The 14,586-nt window shown below is 57.8% G+C and overlaps 1 protein-coding gene across 1 annotated transcript; it reads right to left on the reverse strand.

The window, feature by feature from the left end:
- Positions 1–11,178: 11,178 nt before the first annotated feature.
- Positions 11,179–12,725, reverse strand: LOC123830710 (IQ domain-containing protein F5-like). The gene is made up of 3 exons (XM_045857237.1): positions 12,714–12,725; positions 12,333–12,406; positions 11,179–11,611 (listed from the first exon to the last, which is right to left on the reverse strand). The coding sequence occupies exons 1-3, from the start codon at positions 12,723–12,725 to the stop codon at positions 11,179–11,181; spliced, it is 519 nt and encodes a 172-aa protein (XP_045713193.1).
- Positions 12,726–14,586: the final 1,861 nt, after the last annotated feature.

Consider the following 14,586-nt stretch of genomic DNA (forward strand, 5'->3'; position numbering starts at 1 on the left):
ACGACTCCTGTGCTCTACCCTCCCTATGCACTCAATCTTGCCCCAGGTGAATTTTTTTGTTTCCCAGATGAGAAAAGGGACATGTTTTGCCCATATGGAAGAGATGAAACACTAAAAGGCATCAAAATCTAGGTTCAAGCCCTGGCTGGCGTAGCTCAGTGGATGGAGCGCGGGCTGCGAACCAAAGTGTCACAGGTTCGATTCCCAGTCAGGGCACATGCCTGGGTTGCAGGCCATGACCCCCAGCAACCGCACATTGATGTTTCTCTCTCTCTCTCTCTCTTCTTCCTTCCCTCTCTAAAAATTAAAATAAATAAAATCTTAAAAAAAAAATCTAGGTTCAGAAACTGTTTTGAGCCGTGGAAAAAAGTCCCGACGGGTATACTGTATCAAAGGGAGCGTACTTGAAAGGTGGCTGAAGTTTAAACATGTCAGAGTAAATACATGATTTTTTAAATAAATCCAGGTTTTTGGGTAGCCCCCTCATACTTGCCCTGTGGTCCTCACAGCTCCGTGGGATTGCTGGACACACTCCCCGGCCCCGCAGAGCCGGCCCGGGTGTGAGAGCCACCTCCTGCCACGGCCCCTGGGCGTCTTCCCTCACCCCCCTCTCTCGACTTGCCCTGCTGCCTCTCAGTCACCCCCACAACCTTCTCGGACCAGGCCCCCCTCCAGCCTTCCAGTTCCCTCTGTTCTGGTCCCCCCCGCTGGTCGCCCCCCCTCCCCAGGCTGTCTGCACCCCAGCGTCCGTTGTCCTTCCCTGTTAGTACACCCTGCTGGGGGGGGCGCGTGTCCGGAGACAGGAGCGCAGTGCTGAGCTGACGCCGGTGGGACCGGGGACGGACCCTGCACTCCCAGGGGGTCTGGGGTCCCTCCTGCGCCTGGGCCCCACCTACCTTCCTGCTGCGTCGTCTCTCCTGTCTCCGCCTCTCCCGTTGGACCTTCTCCTCCTTCTCCTCCACGTCTTCCGGGTCGAGCTTCTGGGATCAGAGCGCAGGCAGAAGGCCCGAGTGAGGACCAGCCCCAGCCGAGGCTCCGGTTCCCCACCCTCCCCTTCCTCCCGTGAGGTCATCTGGTGCCCCCTGGTGCCCCTCGCCACCTCCCCGCCCTGGGGCCGGCTCCCGCCTGAGTCTTACGTAGCACGCACAGCCCATAGCTGGAGGGCGGGGGTTCCGGTGGTCACACTCCTTCTAGTTGCTGCTCGGCTGTGTCTGGCCGAGGCTGGAGGGCGGTTGCGGAGGGGACAGCAATGATGTCACAAGGGCACCTGTGACCCAAGGACCAGGGTGCCTCCGCCAGGCTCCAGGTGGTTGGATGAAGAGGAGACGCCTGCGCGTCTCCCTCTTGCCAGGGAGGGACCAGAGTCTTCGGGGGAACCACAGCCCCTGCGAGTCTGTCCTTTTCCCAGGCTGGACCCCTGGACCTGGCCCACCCACAGGGCCCCCTGCGGTCAGCCACTGAGGAGGGCAGGTCTCCGTGCAGAGGGAGGTGCGTGGGCTGCAGTGCCCCTCCTTGGCGGGTGGGGCGGTCCTTCCTCAAGTGGGAACAGTGTGGGCACACCGGGGCAGTGGAAGGGGTCTTGGAAGGGTCCGGCGGAGCTCTCTCAGCCCCCCACGCTCCTCCCTCCGGCTGCTGTGACCCTGTCCTTCCGTGGCCACCTGGCGGCACTTCACAGGCCAGCGCATGTTCCTTAAGACAAAGCAGGCCCTTCCATCCCGTGTCTGGGACTCAGCATGCTGGGGGCGTTTTCCAGACACAACCGTAATGGAGGAGGAGACAGTGCTGCCTCCCCTGTGGGCTCCTCGGGGCGGGGGCGGGGGGGCAGGCAGTGGTCCTATTTTAAAGATGCACGGGCTACCCCAGCCTGCTTCCAAAGCCAGTGCCTTCTGGCTGTTTCCAGCACCCGTTCCCAGCTGCGCTCACCTCTCTTAGGGGGGTCTGCAGGCCGCTCCCTCGGACCTCGGTGACAGTCCAGTCAGGGGGGCCTCTTCCTTGCAAGGCACCATCTACTTCCCCGCAAGGGACAGGAGCCCTTAGCTCCCCTTCTCCCCCTCTCGTCGTCCCAAGGCGTCAGGTGCCATGGAGAGCCGGTCCCGGATAGCGGTCAGGCAACAGTGACCGTGCGAGTGCTCGTGACAGCCCCGCGCCCCTGGAGCACACCCCGGCTCCCTCTCCTGGTCTGCGTGACTTCGCCTGACTTCCCAACGGCACGCACAGGGAGCGACCGCACCGAGCGGGTCCCTGGGAACTCGCGACCCAGCGGCAGCGTGGCTCCCTTCTCCTCGCCGCCAGGGCCTCCGTTTCTCAGCCACCCCGCGGGCTGTCCATGCGCAGCAGGCCCTGCTCCCCACGCACGCCCCGCCGCCGCCGCCGCCGCGGGAGGGGTCGCTTAGGGAAGGCGCACAGAGGCGGCCTTCTGAGTCACAGGTCAGAGGGTCCCCCTCCATGCCGCTAGGTACCCCCAGACCGCTCTCCCCGGCGGCAGCGCCGTCCGACCCCCGCCCATCACTCCCGGTTCTGCGCTGCCCGAACGGCGTGCGCTCGCCGCGCTGGTCCGCGCCTCTCTGCCCGGGTACTGAGCCGACGGGGCTTCCTCGGGGCGCGGGGCTGCAGGCGCTCTGGTCCGGCACAGACCCGCTCTGGCCGTGGGAGCTGGGGCGAGTCTCTGTTTCCTGGGGGGGTGGGGGGCGGGGTCCCTGAAGACCGCAACACCCTTCCTCCAGCACGGAGCTGGGGCGGGGCCGCGCAGGCCAAGTCCAGGGACGGGCCCCAGCTCCCAGGACGGCAGCACCTTGGCCATCGGGTCACTGCCTGACCCTGTGCTTGTCCGAGTCTCCTATTCGATCGCCACGGTCCTCTCGCAGGTCTTCCCGGATGGCCCTTCGCTGGGCAGACATTGTGCAGACACTCCGTCTGCCTGATGCCTGTTTTGTTTCGGTGGCATCTCTTCACTCGGGGATCTGTCCACGCACCCCTCTCTCTAAGTGGGCTTCCGGCGGGTTTGAACAGGTGTTTTCCCACCCAGGGTCGCAGGCTTTTCTATCAGCTTCCGGCCTGTTTCCGGCGGAGGTCTTCCCCGAGTAACCCCTGGCGGGGTCGTGAGCCTGCGAGCGTGTCTCTCTCTTCGCTGGGGCCAGTCCTCATCTGACAGAGCGCCTCCGTGTCTGTTCCGTAAGGAAAGAAAAGGTGCCTGGGTGTGACCAGGCAAAGACTTGCAAGTCTACTTTCAAACTGGATGGACGGTTTGGCTTGGTTCGGAATTCCAGGTTAAAAATAATTTTTCTTTAGAATTTTGAGGACTTTGTTCCACTTTTTTTCTGGAATACAAGCGCCACTCCGATTTCCGTGGGCATGGGTGTTATCTGCTCTTTCCTCTCTGGAAGTTTCAGGGTCTTCCCCCTAACCCCTGAGGGTCCGAAGCCACCGCTGGTTGGATGGACATTGGTGTGAGAAGTGAACACACCATTCCATCCAGGGCTTACATCTGTGGCTTCGCTGTGGTGCAAATCTGGCTTTCTGAAATGGGCTGTCCCACCGCCTCGGGAGGGCTCCCTCCCCAGCCGCCCCCAACCCCTCCCCAGCCGCCCCCCACCCCTCCCCAGCCGCCCCCCACCCCTCCCCAGCCATCCTACATCCCCCCCAGCCGCCCCCCACCCGCCCCAGCCGAGGACTGGTCGTTGTCAGCTGCACCAGAAGGGAGGTATCTTTCCCCCCTACTCTTGTGCTGGGTCTTTGCTTCCTTAGTCTTGTAGTTTAGAAATTCCTGTCACCCAACTCTGGAAAACTCTGTTGTCTGAGTTAAAGAAACAATCATGTCTACCCTTCAATGTTCTCCTATTAGTAATGACAGTAATCCTATTAGATTATAGATCGATCCTTTACGTTTCCGGCATTTTCTAACTCTGTCTTTAGTTCTACATTTTGGAAGATTTTCTCCATTTTTTTTTAAATATTTTATTTATTTACTTTTTAGAGAGGGAAGGGAGGGAGATAGAGAGAGAGAGAAACATCAATGTGCGGTTGCTGGGGGTTATGGCCTGCAACCCAGGAATGTACCCTGGCTGGGAATCGAACCTGGGACACTTTGGTTCCCAGCCCGTGCTCAATCCACTGAGCTACGCCAGCCAGGGCCAGATTTTCTCCATTTTTAAAAAGAGTCTTAGTTTTCGCCCTGGCTGGCGTAGCTCAGTGGATTGAGCGCGGGCTGGGAACCAAAGTGTCCCAGGTTCGACTCCCAGCCAGGGTACATGCCTGGGTTGCAGGCCATAACCCCCAGCAACCGCACATTGATGTTTCTCTCTCTCTCTCTCTCTCTCTCTCTCTCTCTCTCTCTCCCTTCCCTCTCTAAAAATAAATAAATAAAATCTTTAAAAAAAAAAAAGAGTCTTAGTTTTCAAGATCACTTTCCCATCCTCTGACTATCTCTGGTGGTCAGAGCACACGGCTCCTGTTTCACTGACCTGTTTGGGTCTCTCATCAGCCTAAGAATATTACTTATGGTTGTTAGTTTGGTTTTTGTAAATCTTTACAAAAAGATTTTGTTTATTTATTTATTTTAAATTGCAACATAAAACATTTTATTTAAATTTATTTTTAGAGAGAGGGGAAGGGAGGGAAAGAGGGGGGAAATCACCAGTGTGTGGTCGCCTCTCACACGCCCCCTACTGGGGACCTGGCCCACAACCCAGGCATGTGCCCCGACTGGGAATCAAACCTGTGATACTTTGGTTTGTAGGCCTGCACTCAATCCACCGAGCCACACCAGCCAGGGCTGTTTGTTTATTTTTAGAGAGAGGGGAAGGGAGGGAGAAAGGTAGAGAAACATCGATGCGCGAGACTTACATCAATCCGTTGCCTTTTGCACACACTCTGACCGGGAACTGAACCTACAACCCAGGTCTGTGCCCTGACCAGGATTCGAACCTGCGACCTTTCGTTTGGTCGTTGACACCCAACGAACTGAGCCACACCGGTCAGGGCTGTAAATCTTTTTCTTCGGTCCCCAGTATTGTCTCTGTTTCTTTTAAGCCCCCTCTTTTTCCTGTTTCTGTTTTTATCTCAGTCTTTCCTGTGAGAAGCTTTGGGCAAGTGTTAACGGCCCGTGGTTGTATACGTGTGTGTAAGAGGAGGGTCCTGAGGTGTGGAAGGGGCGCTCGGTGTGCAGGGCAGGGGGGGTTGGTGCTCACTCACGGGTGCCGTTCAGTGTGGGTTCCTGAGGGAGAGTTGGGAGAGTTGGGCAGTGCTCCAGTGGGGGACCCTAAACGTCGGTGTTCACTCGCTTTATGCTTTGGAGCTTACGGTGTGCTGCATTAGTGGCTCTAGAGTCACACCTTTTGTGATGGACTTTGCAGTTTCTTTTTTTTTTTTTAAGATTTTATTTATTTATTTTTAGAGAGGGAAGGGAGGGAGAAAGCAAGAGAGAGAGACATCAATGTGTGGTTGCTGGGGGCCGTGGCCTGCAACCCAGGCATGTGCCCTGACTGGGAATCGAACCTGCGATGCTTTGGTTCGCAGCCCACGCTCAATTCACTGAGCTACACCAGCCAGGGCCTTTGCAGCTTCTTCCCACCAGGAGTGGGATCTCTCTCCCTGTGCCTTGGGTTCGGCTATGTGACGGGCTGTGGCCAGCAGCGTCGGGTGGAATGATGACATGTGAGTTTGTCCTCGGCTTTGAAAGGCTCTGCCCCTTGATCGGTGCACTCTGGTGCTTCCACCATTGCCAGGCGGAGAAAACACCCAAGCAGCCTGCTGTGGGCGGCGGAGGAGGAGGAGGAGGAGACATGCGTGGAGGAAGCTCCCCCAGCCACGCCACCGCAGATGAACACAGCCTACTTCGATCGTACTCCTGGCCACTGAGGCTGGTTTGCAGGGCTGGTGCAGCGATACCTGACCCACTCCCCGGCGAGGAAGCCCGGAACCCGGAGTCAGAGGGGAGCACGGGGCTGGACTTCAAGCTTTCGGGAGCTGAGCGGGCACGGGGGCCAGCGGCCTCCCTCTTCGCCTGCACACTCCCCGTTCACCCGTCCGGGGCAGCGCGGTGCTCGCCCTCCGCCTCCAGCCACACCCACGGCCCTGGGTCCGGGAGCTCTCTGTCCGGCTTGCCCACCCAGAAATAAGCCCCCCCTTGGCCAGGGTTGGGGAAGGGTACTGCTGGCCGCACACACAAAGGGGGAAACCCCCAAACCCTTAAATGAACGTCAGTTCCTCGCCTGAGACTCTTAGTAGCTGGGGCCTCAGTCCCACAGTGTGTCCTCATGGTAGGTTTGCGCTGGATTTTACCGCGACTGGTCCCCTTCATGATCTCCTGGGCCCTTTTTTCAAAGTTGTCACAATTGTCTTAACTCACTGTGGACATTTATTCTTCAATATGACTTTTTTTTTTTTTTTTGCATCCATTTGCCACGTTCTCAAGAATTCTGATGAGGTTTTTTTTTATTGGAACTGAGTTGAACTTCCAGGTTAACTTGGAGAGACTCGAAAGCCTTGCAGGGCCGAGTGACTCTGTGGATGGCCATGTAGCGTGTGTCTGCGTTCACTCGGGTCTTCCTCCCTGGCCTGTTCAGCCAGGGACAGAAGTGGCGTTTGCAAGCTCCAGGAGCATGAACTGGGAGAAGCAGCATGCCTGTCTCTTCCTTCCTCCTTGCTCGCTCTCTTATAAATGTGATTGCTGAACTTGAAGCAGCCGTTTGGGATCACACAGTGACCTTGGGGACAGAGGCTGGTCTAGCGAGCGCCAGGGTTCCTCCCAGTCCCAGAACACCTGCTTCTGAGCTTCTGCGGGGAAGAGAACTAAACCTCCAATTTATTAAAACCGCTGTTAGGTGGGTTGTGCTACCATTCCCAGCGGCCACGTGGTTACGTTCTCCCCCAGTGGTTCTCCAAGGGCGGTTCCCTAGAAGCGTGGCCGCAGCTTCGCCTGGAGATGAGTTAGAGACTCGCAGTCTTGCCCCGCGGGCCTGAGCTGTAACTGCTGGGCGGACCTGCGCTCTGCTCTGCGTAACCGGGGCGACGCTGCGTCTGGGAAGCGCGGCCCCAACAATGTCTCCCTTAGTCGGCACCCACAGCCGGCTCTCTCCACGGGGGCGTCGCCCACGGGCCCCAGGAGGCTGAGCCCGGGGGGTCATCCCCGGCAGGCAGAGGGCTGCCACCCCTGTGCGCTGCGTCAGCGGGGGCGCGGGCAGGAAGGAGAGGGGCCCGCAGCCCACCTAGTCCCGGACCTTGTTACAGGACCGTCTGCGGGTTGCCCAGGGCGCCCCTGCCGTGGAACTGCGGGGTTCGGAGCCCTCCACGCTGGGCTCACAGGTGAGTCGTCCACACTCAGCCCTTCTGGTTGAAGGCGATTAGCTGATTTATTCACGACCCCCCACCTCTCTCCCTCTTACCACGCTACAAGCATTACGAGAATGTTCCGGCCTTCTAGGCACTTCATGGAGAGCTAATTTTACATTTATTGTCAGGAATTCCCTAAGCACGCCTCCTACCAGTTTCTAATTCAAAACCATTTTTGAAAACTTCTTCCTGAAAAGCAGCTCACACAATCTGCTCCTCAGTGTTTAATAATCTGTCAAGACCTCCTCCTCTTTTTCTGTCTTGCCTGACTTATGTGAGAAGGGGCTCACTGGCTCACAAAGCTAAGAAATCCCGGTCGAGCCAGGGACAGATTCAGGCACGGTTGGATCCAGGGGCCCAGCGGGATCATCAGGACTTAGTTGTTGGGAACTGCCCTGCCTGGTTTCAGAAGCTGTAACTTCCATGGCTGAGGCTGAGTGAGAGACCTTGGGACCGTAAGCTACTAAGGAGATGAAACTTATCCCCCGCTGCTTTACTTCACCCTGCTTGAACCCGAGCCTGACCGGTTAGCCAATGACGGGCAAGATTCCTCAAGGGAGGGATGACCTAAGACAGGCACGGTCACGAAGTGTCCCTCAGGGAAGGACTTGGGGGGCTACAGAAAAAGGGGGTGATGGGCCCTTGCCCCTCGGCTTTGACATAGCTCTGAGTCCTCATTCTGTTTGCAAGAAGTCTCCTAATCTTTTAGCTGCCTTACTTCCCCTGCCTGACTTAAGCCTGAAACAATGCCGGAGGGTGGTGCAGCCCTGTGCTGGAAAGGGTGGGTTCCCCAGGGCCATCAGGCCTAAGGAAGCATGCATAAAATCCTATGAAACCTGCTTTGCTAAGACCGCTCTCAATTACATGATGAGGGTCCAAGCAGGGAATGAGTTTGTTTCCTACAGCCCCTGACTCAGAATACGCCCTCGTAGTTCTTTGTACGCTGTCTGTGGTTTGATCCTCACTGCCTGACAAGGCTGATGAGCTTCACCTGCGTTCCTGTGCACCCTGAACCCAGTGAAAGCCCACTGAGGGACAGGCTCCCGGCCCTTCTCCTGTGAGAGCTCGGCCACGTTTCCTCCCCAAGCAGATCATGTCTTCATAGACTTATTCTCATCCACGGCAGCGAGGGGGGCCCTGCGGGCAGAGCCCCCCACACTTAGTTTCTGCCCTTCCGTCTGTGGCCCTGCGTTCCTCTGTGTGGGCCCCATTCTCAGCGAGCTGTTTGTGTGTGGTGTCCCCGGAAGCCCCGGCTCCCTGACCCTGGGAGTCGGCAGCCCTTGCAGCGAGCCGGAGGAAGTCCGTCCGTGCAGTGGGACAGCCCCGAGCTCTGACAAGGCATGAAGCATTGAGCCGTGCTACCGTGCGGACCAGGCCTGCCAGCATCACAGCCAGTACAACTAGACACAAAACCGTTGGACTCCCTTTCTGCAAAAAGTCCACACCGGCTACATCCATGGAGACAGGAGGCAGGCTGGAGGTCGCCAGGGGCTGAAGGCCGGGGTACTGGAGGGAGAGTGACTGCTTCACGGGCTCGGGTTTTCTTTTAGGACAATACAAATATTTTATTTTTATTATATTTTTAAAAATTCCATTTATTTATTTTTAGAGGGAGAGGAAGGAAGGGAGAAAGGGAGGGAAAGAAACATCAATGTATGGTTGCCTCTTGAGCACCCCCTACTGGGGACCTGGCCTGCAACCCAGGCATGTGCCCTGACTGGGAAGAGAACCAGCGGCCCTTTGGTTCACAGGCCAGCGCTCCATCCACTGAGCCACACCAGCCAGGGTGATACAAATATTTTAGAGCTTGATATATAGATGATAGTGGTTGCTTAATGCTATGAACATACTAATTGCCACTGAATTGTTCATCTTCCATTAGTGGTTAACCTTATGTGGTTACTCTAAAAACGGTTGTGTGAATTTCACTTACCTTGTATATATATACCTATATAGGAAGTGTTCTGCGCTGGCTGGTGTAGCTCAGTGGATTGAGCGCGGGCTGCAAACCAACGGGTTGCCAGTTCGATTCCCAGTCAGGGCACGTGCCTAGAGTGCGGGGCCAGGTCCCCAGTGGGGGCCATGTGAGAAGCAAGCACACATGGATGTTTCTGTCTCTCTTATTCCCTTCCCTCTGTCTACAAATAAATAAATAAAATCTTTAAAAAAAAGAAAGAAAGAAAAGGAAGCGTTCTTTCACGCGACGCGCAGTCAGGCGCGGCCCTAAGAGACTGGGAGGCACTCGAGAAAACTGTGTGTGTCACCCTCACAGAGCCTCAGGGCCTCCGGGGGAGGTCACTACACAGCATTCAGGGTCACAGGAGAAGCACCAGGCTTCGGTCAGGCGGCAGGAGACGGCGGGGAGAAAGAGCTTTGGCTGGGCCCTCCACCGGAGTGGGACAGGCGGGGCAGGGCAGGCCGCCAGGTTAGGACGGGCCAGCCGGCGTTGTGTGGGTCCCCAGAGGCCGGTACCTGACCCTGGGATGAGGAAGGCGGGAAAACATTTCCCCCCGGGGTGTGCGGGCCAGCGGGAGGAGGGCGGGCTCCGGATTGGTTGGGCCGCAGATGAACCGAAGGCGTGCTCAGGGCTGCGGGCCTGGCCTGCCCTTAGACCCCTCGAGTCCTGGGAGGGCAAACCAGAACGGGATTTTTTTTTGAAGATGTCAAATGTCATTATATACAGAAAATTAAAAATACATACACGGTAATGCAGAGGTGGGCAAGTGTAAGTTTATAGTTATGCATACACAAAACACAGTTTATTCTTGTATTATTTATTCATTATTTTATTATTATCGCTAACCTACTTTTGCCCACCCCTGTATATTGAGAGAATGGGGTGGGGAAAAGTAGGTTAGCAACAACAATAATAAAGAGAGTAATAAATAATAAAGAGCGAGGACCCAGGCCCCGGGCACACGGCATTGACCCCTGCCCCGCCCCCCCCCCTCCACAGCCTCCGCTGGCCTGGGGCTCGCCCTCCAGTGCCAGGCACAGAAAACGAGATACAATGGCCTCAGGTTTCTGCGAGGACCTGCAAAGCTGGACAGCAGAGTCAGGAGCTGGAGGGCACAGTAGGGGAGGGAAAGCCGTTTTTGTTTTTTGTTTGAATCCTCCCCCGAGGATAAGTTTCTTGATTTTAGAGCAAGGGGAAGTGGGTGGGGGCGGGGGGGGAGAAATTAGAAAGAGAAGGAGAGATTAGAAACATCAATTGATTGTCGCCATACATGCCCTGACCAGGGATCAGACCTGCAACCCAGGTATGCGCCATGACTAAGGGGTCCAGCCTGCAACCTACGGAGCCCCTCCGCCAGGGCGTGCGCTGTTTCACTAAGGTGCCCGGAGGAAGCCTCACAGAGGGGAAGCAGGGGGCAGGGTCCAACCAGATGGAGTGAGCGCTGCCCCTGGGAGAAAACAGTCCCAGTGCGGGGGACGGCAGGCGCCCCGCACTGAGCGGGCGCGCGGGACAGATCCCGCAGGCAGGACCGAGAGGCTGCAGGCTCCTGGAGATCTGAGTGAGGGCGGCTGGGGTTGCTCTGATTTTAAAGGGGAGCCATGGGAGGGAGCCCATGGCGCGCAGGCGCAGAGGTCACCGCGTAAGGAGACCCTGACGAGGAGGAGTGTCTGTGATTGGCTGTCTTGGGAAGTCCCGGCCCCGGGCTCCTTCCCACGGCAGACATTGCCGACCAATCCCCTGCCTGTCCGTCCAGCACCAAGCTGTCAGCCCTGGTCCACACAGGACCCCCGCGGAGCTGACCCGCGAGACGCCCAGTGTCTGCCCTCAGTTTCCCTGCCCCTCCGCTGCTTGTCCGACAGAGACCTGGCGACACGGAGTTGGAGCAGACCTGATCAGTTCTTTATTGGGAAGGGGATGCAGTCTGTAATCCGACAGATCTGTGACCCCAGAAAGATCTCCAGTTCAATTCCTAGCTGGTTTGCTGTGAGCTCGTACCTGCCCCGGAAAACGCCACTGGTATGGCAGCTGTGCCAGCGCCAGTAGCCCTGGATGATGCGCACGGCGTGCAGCAGGCGGCTGTAACGCTGGCGGACGCGCCACATGCGGACCCAGGACTGCAGCCTGACCGCCGCCCACGCTTCCCGCACGCTGGAGTGCAGGGCCGCCCGCCGCCGCCGCTCCAGCAGCGTGACCCGCACCCGCCTCCACCAGCGCTGAATGATGGCCGCTCTGAGCGCCGCGTGCAGCAGCGTCCGGCGCACCAGGGTGCCCCGCCACCAGGCCTGGATCTTTATGGCTTCTTGCTCTTCGTCAGGGGGCTTCCTTCTGGGTGGGGGTGGGGGTGGGGGTCGGGCTGAGGGTGGGGGTGAGGGTGGGGGAGATAGCTAGGAAAAAGAAAGGGCACTCAGGAAAGGTTTCTGGGCCACCTCCGCCCCAGGGTGTGCCAGGAAGGGGTCCTGGCCCCTCCTAGCAGTGGCCCTTAGCAGTTCGGGGACCCTGGGCATGGCACTGCTGGAGCCAGAGAACCGAGAGGCGTCCTGTCTCTCCCACTCTTGGTTAATGGACCCAGGCGTCTCAAGGGCCCTCCGAGTCTCAGGCTCCCGCCTGTAACACGTGGTTACTACCTGCCCGGGTCACCAAGCATGTGAGCCTGGCTGGCCAGTCTGGAGAGAGCGCACCATGGTCTCTGGGTCGGAGGGTTCTCGTGTTCCTCCCGGACCTGACCACCTACCTGGGTGCAGATCGCCATCCTGTGGTGCCCACCCATAGGCAGGAGAGGGGGCACCCTTGGCTCGCCGCTCACGCCTGACTCCAGCTCCCATCCCCAACCCCCTGCCCCTCTCTGTGAAGTCGTGCAGTGTGGGGGTCTCTCTCGTTTACTCCTCACGTGCATTCCTTTCGGTTCTCACCCCTCAGTGGAGCACCCATGCACAGGTGCACGCACTCCCACAGGATTCTCAGCCTGGGGTCCCCTTGACTTGGCAATGCCTCCCGCATCCCAGCCCTCCCCGCCCCACTCTCCAGGTCTGCGTGGTCTGATCCCCACTTGCCGGGGGTTTCTCCTCCCTGCAAGCAACGGTCCGGGGCCCCGTCGCCCACCGCTCTCAGGCCCAGAAGGAGCTAGGAGAGGAGAGCCAGGGGTGAGTCAGGCACTGTTCCTTCCAGCTCTGGGGGTGGGGGGCGGCCCTCGGCCTGACGAGTCTGGGCCAGGTGCGGTTTGTGGTGGTTGCCCCCGAGCAACAGTTCGTAGCACAGCCTTCTGTTCACAGACACGTCCCGGTTCAGATGGCACGTTGCGTGACCGTCCTGCGCTACGGGCCTCAGGGAAGGCGGCCCGTCACTGCTGGGCGAGTGGGGTCAGGACCGGGGCAGGCTGGGGTCGCCTCCACCGCCCGCCCCCCCGTGGGGAGGGCCTCCAGGGACCTACCTCTGGGGGCATGGCTGCAGCGGGAGAGTCTTCCTCTGTCTCTCTCACTGTCACCAAGATGGGTTTTTCATCGTCTTCTACTATGACTTTGTACAACTGGTCTGTCTTCTGTAATCGGAGTTAGAGGGCAAATGCACGCACATGTTGTCCTCTGGGCGCCTGTGCGCCAGGAGCCCCGCTCTCTCCCCCTCCGGCCTCGCCCAGAGCCCCTGGGGGTATCCCAGGGGACGGGGAGGCCGCCTGCCCCCTGCCGGCGCCCAGGGGGACCGGCTGTCCTTACACAGCACTGAGTGCCCATGACTCGGAAGTCGATGGTCCACACCCCCTCATGTCTTCCGCGCCCCAGACCGTCCACACTCAGGAGCTTGGTGGTTCCATCCTGCCCACATCTGACCTCCCCCCGCCAGGGCTCAGGCAGGAAGGGAGGAGGTGGGGACAGCGATGACGTCACAAGGGCGCCTGTGACTCAGGCTCCAGGAGGCCTCCCAGTAGCTGAGTCCCCTGCGGCAAAAATGTGAAACTGCCATAAAATGCCCTCCGCAGAAAGGCCAGGCCCCGGAAACAGCAGCCCGCGGGCACAGACGTGTACAACGCACGTCCTTTCAGCCTGGCTGGTAAGAACATCAGAGTGAGGGTTTAAGCACTGTCAGTAGGGAATTCCTTCACACGGACTTCAAGTAAACAATGGAACCGAATGATTAGAAAGGAGGCGTTTGGAACAAATTAAAAAAAAAGACTTTAATTATTTATGTTGGGGGGAGGGCTGGGAAAGAGAAAGAGAGGGAGAGAAACCTCGATGGGCGAGAGAGGCATCCGCTGGCTGGCTGCCTTTCCCACGCCTCCACGTGGGTGGGGACTGAACCTGCAACCCAGGCATGTGCCCTGCCCGGGTATCGAACCAGCGACCTTTCGCTTTGCGGGGTGATGCCCAATCCACTGAGCCACACCAGCCAGGGCTGGAACCAAATCCTTAAGTCCTTTACAAAAGGAGATTTACAAAAGGCTCAGAAGCCCATGAGAACATGTCCAGCATCATTAGTCATGAGAAAAATGAAAACCAGAAGCACAAGGTCTTATTTCTAAGCACCCTAGCGAATGGCTAACATAAGAAATGCGGACACATGGGCGTGTTGCCAAGGATACACACCCTCCCCCCCACCCCACTGACGGGCCAGTGCGGACAGTGGGGAGCACAGTGTGGAGCAGCAGAAGCGCTTCGGACGAGAGTGGGGCAGTTTCCAGGGCCAGGAGGCACGTCTGCTCCCGGTCACCCAGTGGGTGTGGAAAGCTCTCAGTGTTCACACAAGAAGCGTGGAAACGCGTGTCCACAGAAGGTCTGTGCGCAAGTGCTTGCTCAGAACAACGTCACTCAGACAGGTCAAAGTCGGAAACGACTCGGAGGTTCGCCAGGAGGTTCGCAGACCCAGAAGTGGCGGGGCACTCACGCAACGAAGTAACACATGGTAACCCAAACGGACACGCTACGGATACACGCCATCGCGTGGATGACCCTCAGGCACCTTCCGCTGAATGAAAGACGCCAGATGCAAAGGAGTACTTACAGGATGACTCCACTCAGAGAGAATTCTAGAACAGGCAAAACTAAACTATAGGTAAAGTCATTCCGAATAGAGTTCACATCCCGGGTGGAGGTCCGAGAGGGGTTGTTTGCAAACGGCACAACGAAACAAAGAGAAACGTGGTGTATTTTGTTTTGGGTGGTGGTTAGTGGGGAGTATGGAATTGTGACAACTCGTCAAACTCGGGTATTAAGCAGCACTAAATAAAAGCGCAAAGAAGGTGCCTGTTCTCTATGCACCGACGTGGAAAATGTGAGACAGACGAACTGAAGAACGAGATGGTCCCTATCTAG

Source organism: Phyllostomus hastatus, unplaced genomic scaffold, assembly GCF_019186645.2.
Source record: "Phyllostomus hastatus isolate PE091 unplaced genomic scaffold, TTU_PhHast_1.1 phas_scaffold_129, whole genome shotgun sequence".
Taxonomy (NCBI): Eukaryota; Metazoa; Chordata; class Mammalia; order Chiroptera; family Phyllostomidae; genus Phyllostomus; species Phyllostomus hastatus.

Coding starts and splice junctions, on each gene's coding strand:
- LOC123830710 (XM_045857237.1), bottom strand. Junction 11,612..12,332: donor GGAGGAGAAACCCCCGGCAA/GTGGGGATCAGA, acceptor ACCCCCACCCAG/AAGGAAGCCCCCTGACGAAG.